Here is a 15,318-nt window from a genome sequence, read left to right as displayed (position 1 = left end):
ACAACAGACTGGCTCCAAATAGGAAAAGGACTACGTCAAGGCCGTATATTGTCACCCTGCTTATTTAACTTATACGCAGAGTACATCATGAGAAACGCTGGGCTGCAAGCACATGTTGGAATTAAGATTGCCGGAAGAAATATCAGTAACCTCAGATATGCAGATGACACCACCCTTATGGCAGAAAGGGAAGAACTAAAGAGCCTCTTGATGAAAGTGAAAGAGGAGAGTGAAAAGTTGGCTTAAAGCTCAACATTCAGGAAACCAAGATCATGGCATCCGGTCCCATCACTTCATGGCAAATAGACGTGGAAACAGTGGCTGACTTTATTTTGGGGGGACTCCAAAATCACTGCAGATGGTAACTGCAGCCATGAAATTAAAAGACGCTTACTCTTTGGAAGGAAAGTTATGACCAGCATATTAAACAGCATATTAAAATGCAGACATTACTTTGCCAACAAAAGTCTGTCTAGTCAAGGCTATGGTTTTTCCAGCAGTTATGTATGGATGTGAGAGTCGGACTATAAAGAAAGCTGAGCGCCAAAAAAGTGATGCTTTTGAACTGTGGTGTTGGAGAAGACCCTTAAGAGTCCCTTGGATTGCAAGAAGATCCAACCAGTCCATCCTAAAGGAAATCAGTCCTGGGTGTTCACTGGAAGGACTATGTTGAAGCTGAAACTCCAATACTTTGGCCACTTGATGCGAAGAGCTGACTCATTTGAAAAGACCCTAATGCTGGGAAAGATTGAAGGCGGGAGGAGAAGGGGATGACAGAGGATGAGATGGCTGGATGGCATCACCAACTCAATGGACAAGGGTTTGAGTAAACTCCAGGAGTTGGTGATGGACAGGGAGGCCTGGTGTGTTGCAGTTCATGGGGTTGCAGAGTCGGACGCGACTGAACTGAACTGAACTATTAGTGATGTTGAGCATTTTTTCACATGCCTTTTTTGTATTTCCCTAATGACTGAGATGAAGTCAAAGTGTTGGTCACTCAATCATGTCTGACTCTTTGCGACCCCATGGACTATAGCCTGCCAGCCTCCTCTGTTCATGGAATTTCCCAGACAAGAATACTGGAGTCGGTTCCCATTCCCTTTTCCAGGGGATCTTCCCAACCCATGGATCGAACCCACGCCTCCTACATTGCAGGTGGATTCTTTACCATCTGAGCCACCAGGGAAGCCCAATTGACTTGAGCATCTCTTCATGTGATATTTGGCCATTCCAGAGAAATGTATTAAAAAATTATTTGCTTTCTCTTGAATTTTAAGAGTGCTTTATGTATTCAAGATGCCAGGTGCTTATCAGATACATGATCTGTGAATATTCTCTCCCATTCTGTGAGTTGTCCTTTTATTATGCACATATATATTTAATTTTGATGAAACCAAATTTATCTATTTTTCTTTTGTTGCCTGTCCTTTTTTGTGACCTACACTTAAGAAAACCTATCTAATTCTAAGCTACAAACATGTACACCTGTGTTTTCTTCTAGGATTTTTAACTTCAGTTATGTTTAAGTCTCTGATCCACTTTGAATTAAATTTTATGTTCTAAGAGTCCTATTTTATTTTTTTGCACATGGTTATCTAGTTGTCCTCACACCGTTTGTTGGAAAAAAAAAACAACAAAACCTACTCTTTCCTCATTGATCCTGGAAGTCCTTTGTCTTTTGGTTTGTGATTCAAACAAAAAGAAACCCAAATAGATGTGAAAAATATAAATAACCAAAATTAAAATCTCAATGGATGGGGGTTAAACAGTTGAAAAGAGAAGTAGTGAATTGGAAAAGAATTCCTAATAAATTATTCAGAACTGAAGAAAGTTACTGATCCATATATTTAAGAATCCTAGAGAGAAAAATATAAAAAGGTATCTACACCTAAGCACATCCTCCTTAATACAGACCAAACAAGATTATCCCTAAGGTAGTAACTGTTGAAGGCATGTGATGGGATTCATTCATGGAGTTCATTAAACTGTTGTCTAACTTTGTATGTCTAAAATTTGCATGACAAAGTGTTTCAAAAAATAAACTGGCTATAATTAAGTTACTGCTCTTCCATGGTCTCTGGCCCTTTTACATGTTACCTCTAGGACTGGAGAACCACACCCTCACTAGTATCATTCCAGGATGGAGGTATGGTACTAAGAACTACATTCTCTGTTCTGAAGATGTGTCCACAGTATGGCTGTCACTATACTCTTTAATATTTAAATAAACTACCAAAGGCAGGAACCATACTAATAGAAGCATTTCACTTCAATGAAATGGTGATGGAACTCTAACAAAGTGGCAATCCAGATATTCCAAGAACCACACTTAAATGTCAGACACTCTCTGGACATTTTTAAGGGCAAATCGCAGGGCAGTTCTGAAATCCAGTATTACCTGAACCTAATAAACTCCTGGGTGAGATGCAAAGAGAGCAATAGTGAGCTCATTATCCAAGTTTGGAACCAAAATGACAGCATAGTTCCTTTGTTTCAGAAATATTTTAATACAATCATAGTACAGTTATGAAGTCACATTCAATCCACTGAATATATTTAAGGTATTAATAAAAATATTATACATCTTTATTCGCTACCTTAATATAATTAAAGTATTTGGTTCTTATAGATGAGACTAACTGCCATATATATTCCTATTTGCACTGCTAGTCAAACAGCGTGTAAATAAATCCATGGATTATGGTAGTGGGGCTTTATCCATTTTTTATCTTAAGTATCAAATTGAACTTTTTCTCTTTTAAATGCCAGGTGAATCATAGAAAAAACAGTCAACCAATTTAAGGCAAAATATTGAAAGTTTTATACAACATTAATTTGAAAAGATAAAAGAATATTTTCTCAAAGATCATACATGCCTTAACATTGAGATACCTATAGATTCTTATAAAGGCAGTAATAAAAACATCAGTGCAAGTGTTACATTGGATTCCTCAGTACAGAAAATAATAGGTTCTTTGAGAAACCATTATTTTCAAATTCCAAAACACTGCAAGGGGAAAAATTCTACTTCAGTTACACTATGATCATTACAAAATGTATTTTAGCTCCATTATTCTTTACACACAGTCTTACATGTAGCATAACTATTTTTACTCAATAAAGATAGGTGTGAAACATTGTGATTATACATAAAAAAAATTAGTGTCTTAGCTAGTTTGTTTAAACATTTGTTTCAGATTTACTTTAATGCAAGCTTTAAAAATATGCTTCAAAAAACAACCAATTTAAAGTTTATTGATAGTAAGTAGTGCAAAGAGGCGCCTCTGTCAATTAATTTTTTTGGTAAGGGCTGATGATTAGCATTCACAAAGAAATAACTTATATTTAAAATACATTTAATATATGTGTTTTTTAATGACCAAAGAAGGCACATAATGAGTTAAATTAAGAGAAACATTACCACTTGTTTGAACTCTGGTTAACTATACAGAGTATATAATACACACTTTTGGATAAGAATCCTTATTTCTTATAACTGAAAAGTGACATCCCATTTTCTAGCTCTACTATTTGTAAAAGACACTGCTGTAACAAGACTGCAAACAGGCAGTATACACTGAGTCCAAGTAACAGTGACCTTTTACCAAGACAGTACTTTTTTTTTTTAAACAGTGGCTAAGTGACAATTCATGGAATGGAATTAGGTCTTAAAGACAAGTGAAAATATCTAGTACTTTTTTACGTTTGCAAAGTTACTTACACACTTTAAGGAAATGTTAACTGTATATGGAAAAAGCAAATAAATGGTGGTGCTCTGATCTGCATTTTAATTAACTTATTAAATAGACAACACATTTTAATATAAAAAAAGACATTCATATATGGGGTATCCTACAAATGGACCATTAGTGTTAGGCACCAAAAATTCAAGTTTTCTTTTTAACCTGTCCCACTGATACATCTCAACTCTAATATGTCTGCTTTGCAGGTATCACCATTTACATTAAACATCTGCACAGTTTACAAAAATTCTGTTCTGGGCAACTGAATCAGAGATTGTCCTTCCTTTCTTGGTATTTTTTATTGCATATTTTATCAGTTATCTCACAGCAACTAGATCGCTACAATCCCTTACTACTTAAAAGTGTCTGAATTCCTGTTCTAGCCATGAGAACTAATATTATGTATACCTATTTATCCAAACTAAACAAATTTATGTGTGAAGTTGAATGAATAACTAATAAAAATGAACCCTATTCTTAATGGTTACTATAGAATGATTTCAGTCATGTCCCTAATGATTCTAAATATTGTATTAAGGAAAGTAATTCATGTGAATGTAAAATGCTTACAAATGTTGAATAAATCAGATAAACTGTGCCATAAAGGTATACATTAAAATTTAGTGTGGACCCTGGAGTTCTTGTCCTGGGCCTCTTGTGAAGAGTCTGCCCTACTTGTGGAGTTCTTCTATAGAACAGGAATGGACACTTGGGTGCACACATTTTCTCTTGTTTAATGAGAGAGTGGAGTATAGGTACATGGGGGTGAAATTACCAAATTTCAGTTCACACTCCTGGGAATAAAAGGAGGATTATAATGGAATGATGGAATTTAGTGTACAGTTATGTTGATGAATCTCATTCAGTTACTGGGCAACAAAAACATGTTATCAAATGGCTGATGTTTAAATAAGTTATACATCTGAAGTATAGAAAATTATCTATCTGTGGGAAAAACATTAGTAAGTGTACATAATTTCTTGTTTTAGTAAAAAGTGAGTGAAAACTACTGAACTATTTATCAAGTCAGGAAAAAACTCAGAATGAAGTACCAGAGAAGCATATGAAGTTAAGGCACCATTATTTACAACTTCAGTGACTGGCACTTATTCTGAAAAAGGCTTGAAAGACATGAATAATAAAAAGCAGTGTTATTTCCCCTACTCTATAAACTACTTAATAGTTCTTAACTATTTATTATTTGTGCTTTGCTTTTCGGCCCTATGAATAGCAGCTGCATTTTATGGTAACATCCTGCACCTTTCCTCTCCTTTGGTGTTTATGAACATACACAGTGGTAAAGGCTATAAAAGGTGCAAAACAGGAAAACAAACGTGCTGTGTCTGTGTAAGAAACAATACAAAATAGATGGTTGAACTGACAAAATAGTATCAGACCACACTAAAGCTATTACTCAATTACTCAAGAAAGGATTAACTCCTTCACCAACTCAAAGTCTTTTTTAGGACTTATTATATATTAAGTTTAAGATTTACAGCATTCTATACAATGACTTTAAAATAGCAATGACGTCAACAAATTCATAAAAGTTAAGTGACTGTTGGTCCACCAGATTTGTTGAAATGCAGCAAGTACATTTACTGTATAATTTCTGTCCAAGTATAAAAATATACAAAGTTCACGTGTGTGTACACATATTTATATAACTGTTCTTGCTTCCAAAGCTCAGAAATTCACTAACTTACAAACAGGTTGCTGCAGTCAGTTGATACCATTTAACCGTCTCTTTGCTCAAGTTGAAATCTTTCAACGGCAGGGTTATTCCACCCAAGAAAAAATTCTCCCGCAGAGATTCTGCACTTAGTACACTCAGCTGAAGTTCTCTCTGTCTTAGGGATTCTTTGCTATATCCACTGTACACAAGCTAGAGCAAAGACAAAAAGAAACAGCAGATTACAAATTATTTCTCTGTCTGGTTTATAAGATTATTTTATGTAAAAACATAAGAAAGATTATTAGTCAGAGTGACTTCAACTAATAACATGATCACGACACATCTGGTAGAATTTGTCTTATACTTTAGATGCACATGTTGTATTTCAGGAGTCTTGGATTGTATTGTCATTCCTTCAAGTGTCTGACATACGAATGCACAAAGCAGAAAATCACTATTGGCTAAAAATTAAAAACATGGTTTTTCTGAAATGGAGGGATGGGGAAGGGAAATTACAAAGCAGCCTGCCTTAAGATGATTTAATAGATCATCTTTAAAAGAGAAATTGAAGGAAGAGAATGGAAGAAAAAGAGTAGAAGGAAGCAAGTCGGGACAGAGTAATTGTAATAATTTTATTAAAAGTGAGAGATTACAATCTCCCAAAAGGAGATTTTCTTTTTTCTGGATTTTATATACCATGAGGTGATAATTTCTGATTATCCATCATTCAGTGCAAACTCGCAAACTACAAATGCAGTTTATAGCAAATCTGGAGTGTTATAAAGCTATTCTCTTTCAAACACTGCATGCAGCACAGTTTTTTTTTCTCAAGAATGCTTCACCGTAACTTCTGGGCATTATCTCCTTAATCAAGTCCTCTCTGTTTGACTAAGAAAACTGAAAAACTGACCACATTTCACTTTCTTGAAAGCATAGAACACTAACTAGAAAAAAAGACAATACTACTTTGTGAGAATAATACCAACTATCTTCACCAAACATTTTATATGCTTTTAAAGTACTGAAAGGGTATTCCATGGTTTTCAAAAATTCATAATTTTTCATAAATTTCATAAATTTTATAAATTTATTTGCTTCCAAATTATTTGGAAGTATTATTTGCTTCCAAATCTCTATCTGAACATTTTTATGTGGATATAATGTTAACATACATAAATAAAGTGGTGTTTATGTCCAAATAGTAGCTGACTAAGAGTTAGCAGATTTTAATAGATTTTTAACTTACCATTTCATTGAATGTTGGATTCCTAGTTTTTCGTGAAATTTTGGTTTTACGTTTGGATGTTTTGTGGGTATCTGGAAGTAGGTATGTTTTGACATATGGATTTGGGTCAGCCCCATCTTCAGTAACCTGTAAAGAAAAGCATTCCCTTAACAGTAATGCTTCCTACCACAGAATAGCTTTCCTCTACAATCATCATTATTTGTAATCACTCACAAGATCTTTGATGTGCATCACCATGATGAAAAGAGTACCGTTTCGGTAAGAGATAGATAATTTCACTGCTCCTCCTATTTGGCCCTGAGCGGGACTGAAGGAACCTGCATCTGAAAATACAAAGATGTTCATTTTTACGTGATGCTGCTGGCAGTGGTTCAAGCGGCAACAAAAGTTTCTGCTCTAATTCCAGGATCCTCACATGTTGGAGGAAAAAAGGTAAGAATATGGTAGGCCATTGATATAAATTTTTTTAGCAATCACACTCATTAAGGAAATTATCTTTACCCAGAAATAGACTGCCTTAGAAAGAATACTCTCGTCTCATTCTCACTGGTTATAGACAGTGACCCCACTGACACTGCACCACATCCACAGAGAAGGCACAGGCTTGCATGTCACAGGGGAGCCATGAATTACCAATAAAGAAAAAAATAATCTCACCAGCAGACCTAGCTATTCCTTCGGCTTTCTCATCACGAAGTAAAGGGTGGAAAAAGGTACAAACAAGATCACACTAAAGTGGAAGAGAAGAAAGATTCATTAATTTAAATATTATGCAGCACACAAAAAAGTATGTTATTATTTCTCAGTTAGGATAGTCACCTCTGCTACATCCGTTGAAGCGCTCATCAAACTCTGTAAATAATTGTTTAATTCAATTTTTCTCTTGGCTGCTACGTCTTTTACGTGTGTTCGCCCTAGAACCATTTTATTAGGAAAGCTACAGAAGAAAGACAAAAAGAAGTGGGATTTAAGTAATTTCATTTGGGAGTATTTATAGAATCAATACTCAGAAATACCCTTTTACACACTGAAATAGAAAGTGGAGCCTTAATTCACTATAATTTTTTGATTTCTTTTCCAAGTACTGGAGATGAAACAGTTGAAACATCATCCTTTTATGACCTTGGTACAAAAGGGACATTGTTTTGGTAATACACTATATTTATTACTTATTTCCTACTTATTTCTTCTCAAGATTAACTATTCACAAATATGCAGATCTTATCCTCCAAAACAACCATTATTCAATAATCACAGCTATTGTAGATACCAGTAAAATCCACAAATGCCACAGAGCTCAAATCATCTCAAGTGCTAATTTTGGTAGCAAAAGAAAAATGAGACTGCACATGGAAATAAACTCATACTCACTTCTCTGCCTCCTTATTTTTGAAATCTAGTCTGAGAAGAATGTGAGCGATTCAACACAGGAATTTACTGGTCATTACCTACATTAAAAACTGAAGGTTTCTAAAAGGCATCAAAAACAAACCTAAACACTATCATTTTGATTACTGCAATGTCGCAATTTCTTATTTTTCAAGAGAAACTCAGTATGATCACAATAATTATTCCTGCAGTGATTTAGAAAGCTAGAAAATCCCATATTTTAAGATTGTGATTATTTATTCATTCAAGAAAAACTTAGTTCCTTGCTTATGTCTAGTACGTATTAGGCTCTTGTGATACCAAGGAAAATTAGTCACACACAGTCCATAGTATTTTACACTAACTTAACACAAAGCTTTTGACCTGTACTTGGTAATAAAGAAAGTTTCCTATTAAAACAACATTAATGAACAAGAATGAGAACATACCCTGGTAACTTCCAAAGTGGAAAAATAATACTGAGCTTATTGTGAAGTTCCTGAAACTCATCAAATGTTCGGAACACAAATGATGGCTCAAGCTGTCCATCCCTCAAAATTCGGACTACATAAATCTGAAAGGAAATCACATCCCAAACATGTTAAATTTATAATATAATCTTTCCTGATGGAAAATTTTCAGCTTGATCATTATATATACTAAGGGCTCTTCACTTTGTAATATGTATGTCACAACAGGAAATAACAAATATAAAAATCAACATATTTAATTACCTTCTCAGAGTATGTTTAACTATTGTCTAAGATAAATAAGAATTGGAACGTGAAAGGCATTCTGTTTCTACGATTAAATAAATATACTCCCCAAATTTATAAGTGCAGTGCATTTTCAATGAAAATATTAGCAAGTAAATTCATTAAAGAGAGCAAAGGAGATGGCAAAACAGAGTGTGACAGGGAGATGGGGAAAACCTGTTTTACTGGATATTTAAACTGCACTATAACATACTTTACAGAGTAAAATACTGGTGCACAGAGTCATTTATATCTACAGACTACCAGAAATAAATTCAGGGATATAAACTCAGTATATTTAAAGAAGGTATTATAAATCACTGGGGGAAACAATGAATTATTCAATTAAATGGTGTCCTAAAATATTCTGTGAACATATAAAACTTTACTAATAACAGCTGAAAATCAAAATACTAGTGAAGTCACTTTCTAAACTCTATCAATTTGTCAAAAATTTAAAGGCTGACAGTATTATCTGGCAAAAATATTAGCACAAAACAACAGCAAAAAAGACAGTTAATGTTATACTATTAAAGGGGGAAAAAAGCACACTAAAAGATTCTGTTCTGTTCAAAAAACAAACTTTATGTGCATATTTTATAATACTTCATCCTGAGAGAGTGGAATGAGAACTTAAGATTTTTACTTTATATACTTCTATATTGGTTCAGTTTGTTACAGTGAGCAACCTTTACCTTTGAAATTAAGAACAAATTGAAGATAAGGAGAAAAGTAAATTAGCATCACCCTTTCAGTCTTGTCTCTGAAAAGAAGAGTAACATTGGTCCCTCATGGTTTTCGAGCAAATTTACCAAGAAATAAACACCAAAAAACAGTTTAGGGATGCTCCAAGTACATTTAGGGGTTTTGGGCCATCCATGGAAGAAAGAAGTATGAAAAGAACAAATGCTTGAACTTCATCAGAGTCAGTGAAGGAAGTAGGAGAGAAGAAGACTGCAAGCACGAGTCTCTACTGATACCAAACCAAACTTACGTAATGTTTATCTGGGTTGTATTTCTTATGATAAGTGAAAACAGAAACTTCTTTGATTCGACCATCTTGTCTAAAGGAGTATGTTTTGGGTGAAAATGAAAGGATCGGCTCATCATTGGAAGGAAGACCAGAAAAACGCAACTGAGCAAGGTTATGAATGAAGAAGTTAAACTTTGTGGCAATGCTTCCCAAACTTGATTCAATCAGTCTACAAAATAAAAAGAAAATGTGTTAACACACTGAGAAAACATTCTCATTTATTTAAATATAATAAAAGACAATAAACAATTCCATTTCTTTTAAAAACAGTAAGTAGATTCTTTGTCAGGATTCCCTTTGTCCCATAGGCCAAAAACCTGTTACAATGTATCTATCTCACCCCAACAAAAATATTTTAGCACAGGAAAGCCTTCATTCCATCCCATCTTACTGTATCTAAGAAATGATGCTTGGATTTCTTAAGCTCTGTGGGGTCCAATACTAATTTAAAACACTATTAGGGATAGAAGATGGTTGGTATAATGTCAAAAAACGGTTCATTTTATTCACTGTAATAAATATGGAAGGCAGCAACTAAACATACAAGGAAGCAACCAAAGTAATCCAAAATTCCAAAACCCCATTCTACCAAAGAGTCAACTAGTAGAATCTGGTTATCTTATTCCTTCTTCAGAAAGTTATCATTTCTCTCAGTTGGGAAAAGAAGACAAGATGCAGAGTTTGGTAGGGATAAATTTGGAAGGCAGGTCTGAATAAATCATTTTAGACAAGCAAAAGAAAACAGAATAAAGGAATACACAAAGAGGAAACAGTGTCAAAAGAAACTCTCTTGTGTGAGGGAACCTCACACAAAAGAGTTTGTCCTTGTTATGGACTGAATGCTTGTGTCCCCCAAAATTCATATGTTACAGCCCCAACTCCATAGGGCCTTTATGGAGACAGTGTCCTTATTATAATGACTTTCTTCCTTCTCTTTCTTCTCCTCCCTCCTTCATGCGAGGAAACAGCAAGAAGGCAGTCAGTCGTATTCACACTTGAATCCTCACCAGGAAGCAAATTAGCTAGCACCTTGATCTTGGACTTCGCAGCCTCCAGAACAACGAGAAGATTAATTTCCTTTAAGTCGCCTGTATGTTGGTATGGCAGGCCAACTGACTAACACTTATGCTTTATTTACAGTTTGGCCCAGGGGTGCCAACAAGTCTCAAAAAAAACAAAACAAAACTCATCAATCAATACCTAAATTATCAGCATTAGTCTGGAAGGCTATACAAAAGTCAGCTTCCTTCATTCAATTCAACTCAGCCCAGACTCATGAGACTAGGCAAGTCCAGTCCAGTGTATTCTACTTGTTCTCCACTGAGAGGAAGAAGGCAAGAGAAAAAGGAAAGACAAGAACATGAGCCTATGTGCTCCTTCTGTGGCATTTAATGAGGTGGAATCACCAGTCTGTGACCAACCTGGTCACCAGACCTGTAGAACATATTTGCCAGGAAGACTTTCTTTTTATCTTTTCTTTTTTTTTTTTTAATTTTTTTTTTTTGAAGACTTTCTTTAAAAGTAATAATCACAAGTTCAAATGCCAGTCATTGGAGTATGTGTTTCAAGCACTACATCGCGTGATAACAAATTAACAGCATTGTCCCAGAGTTCACTGTTTTAAGCACTTATGGTATCCATGAAAATTGTTATGGCAGAATCCTAAAAAATACAGTAGTATAGATATCATTTTAGGAAAAACCCTTGTATCTGGCACTGTAGAAAATAGGTTTTGCAAAACCTGTTCATAAATGGAATGTTTAGAATTAAAATCATATATATTATTAATATAAGATCATATTTGGAGACAAATAATGGGGGGGGGGGGGGGGGGGCGCGGCGCGCGCACACTGTATGTCTTGCAAAATCTTAGTTCCTTGAACAGGGATTGAACCCGAGTCACCACAATGAAAGCACTGAGTCCTAACCACAGGACCGCCAGGCAATTTCCAAAACAAATGTATTTTTTCAAGTGTTATTGCCAATCCTTCACATTAATTCAGTAAATAAACCTTTGAAATAAGCTTTTGATAAACCTACTACTTACTAATACTGTGAATCACAATTTTTTCTTGTTAGGTCAGAATTTTGATATATATCATTTGTTTAAACTAAGGAAAGCAAATCAAAGCTAAACAGGGTGTGTCTTCTCTAATATACTTAAATATACCTTACCTAGTAAAGAAAATTGTAGCTTCTGCATCTGTCGTTTGAGGCTGAAGTGCATCTCTAACATATTTCAAATCCTGAATACTTGTAAGTTCTGGTAACCCTGAAGGAATCATCTATAGAAACGAAAAAGAGCTTGTGACTCAAATTTTTTACAAGTCTGTTCCTTACCCCTCCCTAAAAGCTGGACAAATAATCAGAAAAAAAGCAAATAAACGACTCAGAGTTTTGAGGAGTTTGTTAGTATTTTAGGGACCTAAATCTCTCAGAAATAAGAAAAATCTTGGCAAAGGAGGTCAATTGTTGGAAGTCACAGTTTATGGAATAAAAACTGTGAAATCCAGACCTTTTGTGTAGTCTTCTGTTTCTATATCAATTTCAGTCACAATAATCATAGGGGTTTCTTTGGCTTGTTCTCAATATACATCCAAAAAAGCACAGGAATCTTACGAGCACAGCTTAATGAATATCCAAAATCTGAACATATAAAGACAAAAAATATTCACCAGCATCCCATATGACACTCGCAGGGTCCCTTTCAGATACTATTATTGCTCATCCCCAGGGTACCCACTTGAGGGTCTTTTTTTTATTGCATTACCTATAAATGGTGTCTGGCATATTTCACATGGCAACATTTTAAAATATTTCAGTAATAATATACCTGACATTTAAAACCAGAATAAACTTTATTCCAAAAATCACAAAATATCTATCTTTAGATACTGAAACATGGAAGAATTAATATAAAACTAATTAAATGCTTGTAACGAACAGAGTTACCAGTGAAAGGAGGTTAAGAAAGAGGTTTGTCTGCTTTCTTATCAAGTTGTAGGCTTGACAGCAGAGGTCCACAAACAACTGGAAACGAATTGTGGGCTTTTCACCCCCATTAATGACATATGCCATGTCAGAGGTCAGCACAAAAGGAGCCCGATCCCTATTTTAAAAGTACAAAAAAAAAAAGTATATACAAAGTATTATTTACAGAAGATATGCAAATGAGTGCTATTGCTATTACATGGTTACTGAACTAAAGCTATCTGAGCCATAGCAATTTCTAACTGGGTAACTTAATACCAGAAAGTTCTGAATTTACATAATTCTTAAAAATTCACATTTCAAGGAAAGCCATCATATAATCTCATTATTTGGGTAGAATTTATATATGATATTTTCCAAGGTGATTATCAGTCTACACACAGAGATCAAACAGCATATACAAATGAATATAGAGAAAACTTTTCTACTTGTTGCCATTATACAATTGGGGGAACACTTCTAATAGGTACCCTAACCAGGTAAGACAAAATACACCTTAATTCATTTCAACAAAGGTTACACACACATACACATTCTTCTCTATTACATGATAAACTCATCTTTTAAAGCCTTTTTCATCCCTGGTTATGCTAAAAGGGAGCAACAAGGCAAAGAACAGCAAGAAAAAAAGCAAAGTTTAGGATACTGTGTTTTTTTGAAGTTTATTTTTTTAAAACTGAAGTTTAGTTGATATAAAATATTATATGTTACATGTATAGAATAAAGTGATTCACAGTTTCTAAAGATTATTCTCCATTATATTCTCCATTTAGCCAAAATATTGGCTATATTTCCTGTGTTGTACAATATATCCTTGTAGCTTATTTTATATGATAATAGTTGGGGACATTAATTTGTGAAATAGGAAGTGCCTCTATTTTCTTTAGCAATAATAACAATAGTAGTACCTTTTGAAGCTACCAAACATCTGGGCGTGGCCCAAAAACTTTCCAAAGTCAATATGAAACATGTGTCCTGTGCTTCGAAGCATTATATTGTCATTGTGTCGATCGCAGATGCCTAAAACATAGGTGGCTACACAGCATCCAGCACAAGAATAGATAAAATTCTCAGAAGCCTATAATAAAGATAAATTATCTTAGGAAAGATAAAATTATCTTAGGAAGGAAAAATAAAGGAAAAATAAAATTATCTTAGGAAAAAGATTATTTTTAAAGGAGGCAGGGTTACAAAGATTAAAGTAATTTATCACTCATTGAAAACACAATTCTATTCTCCTTTCTCAATAGTTTGTAAACTGTGTTATGGTAACAGACACCAGTTTTTCAAAAGTAAACACCCTTCTAAGAGTTATTGCCCCTTCTCTCTAGTTTTTGTCTCACAGCAGGTAGAGATTCTGCCAGTCTCTACTTAGGGTATAATTAGCCTTTGAACATCTTTTAAGCATCATGTTTGTGGAACCCTGCTCTTCACAGGCTCTGCTCCTTACCACAGCTGTTTAACATTGGGACAAAGATTAATCTAAATAAAGGAATATTTTTTTCCATTTTTTGGCTTGTAGGAATGCTATGTGTAAAGAAAGTAAGCTCATATCTTTAAACATCCAATAATATAATGAATGTGCTTTGTCGTCCATTTAGTGACTATGTGTCATCATCAAGTTTCTCAAAGCTGGAAGAACTTTCATTGTAGCCCTACCTGTCCTGGGGATTAAATTAATAATATAATATCAAATAGAAGGATACAACTGTATACAATGCATATTTTAATGTAAAGCATATGCTGTTGTCCAGTCACTTTGCGACCCCATAGAATGCAGCACATCCTGCTCCTTTGTCCTTCACTATCTCCCAGAGTTTGCTAAAATTCATATCCATTGAATCAGTGATACTAATCTAACCACCTCATCCTCTGCCACCCCCTTCTCCTTTTGCCTCCAGTCTTTCTGAGCATCAGGGACTTTTCCAATGAGTTGGCTCTTCATATCAGGTGGCCAAAGTACTGGAGCTTCAGCTTCAGCATCAGTCCTTCCAATGAATATTCAGGATTGATTTCCTTTAGGATTGACTGGTTTGATATCTGTGCAGTCCAAGGGCCTCTCAAGAATCTTCTCTAGCTCCACAATTTGAAAGCATCAATTCTTTGGCACTCAAACATCTTTACAGTTCAACTCTCAAATCTATACATGGTTACTGGAAAAACCATAACTTTGAGTATATGAACATTGGTGTGGAAAGTGATGTGATTAAAAGGATTAAAAAGCTTTTTAATATGCTGCTAAGGTTTGTCATAGCTTTCTTTCCAAGGAGCAAGCATCTTTTAATTTCCTGGCTGCAGTCACCATCCGAGTGATTTTGGAGCCCAAGAAAATAAATCTGTCACAGCTTCCACTTTTTTCCCTTCTATTTGCCATGAAGTGATGGGACCAGATATCATGATCTTAGTTTTACTAATGTTGAGTTAAAAGCACATGCATTTAGTTTATTCTCAAGACACCACATTTCTGAATGAAAGTCATATGGCTCTACATGCTCATGGGGTAAATT

At 34.7% G+C, this 15,318-nt stretch overlaps 1 protein-coding gene across 1 annotated transcript in view; it reads right to left on the bottom strand.

Annotated features, from left to right (window-relative positions):
- Positions 1–2,483: 2,483 nt before the first annotated feature.
- The window catches only part of PIK3C2A (phosphatidylinositol-4-phosphate 3-kinase catalytic subunit type 2 alpha), a 105,388-nt gene continuing 92,553 nt past the window's right edge, over positions 2,484–15,318 (bottom strand). The window contains exons 24-33 of the mRNA XM_061146702.1: positions 13,720–13,889; positions 12,773–12,929; positions 11,996–12,105; positions 9,782–9,989; positions 8,482–8,606; positions 7,484–7,601; positions 7,322–7,394; positions 6,878–6,987; positions 6,665–6,790; positions 2,484–5,628 (exon numbers count right to left, since the gene is read on the bottom strand). Of these exons, the coding sequence (XP_061002685.1) occupies positions 5,446–5,628; positions 6,665–6,790; positions 6,878–6,987; positions 7,322–7,394; positions 7,484–7,601; positions 8,482–8,606; positions 9,782–9,989; positions 11,996–12,105; positions 12,773–12,929; positions 13,720–13,889 (1,380 nt within the window). The 3' untranslated portion in view covers positions 2,484–5,445. The remainder of the gene's footprint in view (positions 5,629–6,664; positions 6,791–6,877; positions 6,988–7,321; positions 7,395–7,483; positions 7,602–8,481; positions 8,607–9,781; positions 9,990–11,995; positions 12,106–12,772; positions 12,930–13,719; positions 13,890–15,318) is intronic.

The sequence above is a fragment of the Dama dama genome, chromosome 1 (genome assembly GCF_033118175.1).
Source record: "Dama dama isolate Ldn47 chromosome 1, ASM3311817v1, whole genome shotgun sequence".
In the NCBI taxonomy this organism is placed as follows: Eukaryota; Metazoa; Chordata; class Mammalia; order Artiodactyla; family Cervidae; genus Dama; species Dama dama.
The sequence above is the reverse complement of the archived record's forward strand: the minus strand, read 5'-3'. Positions and strand labels throughout refer to the sequence as shown.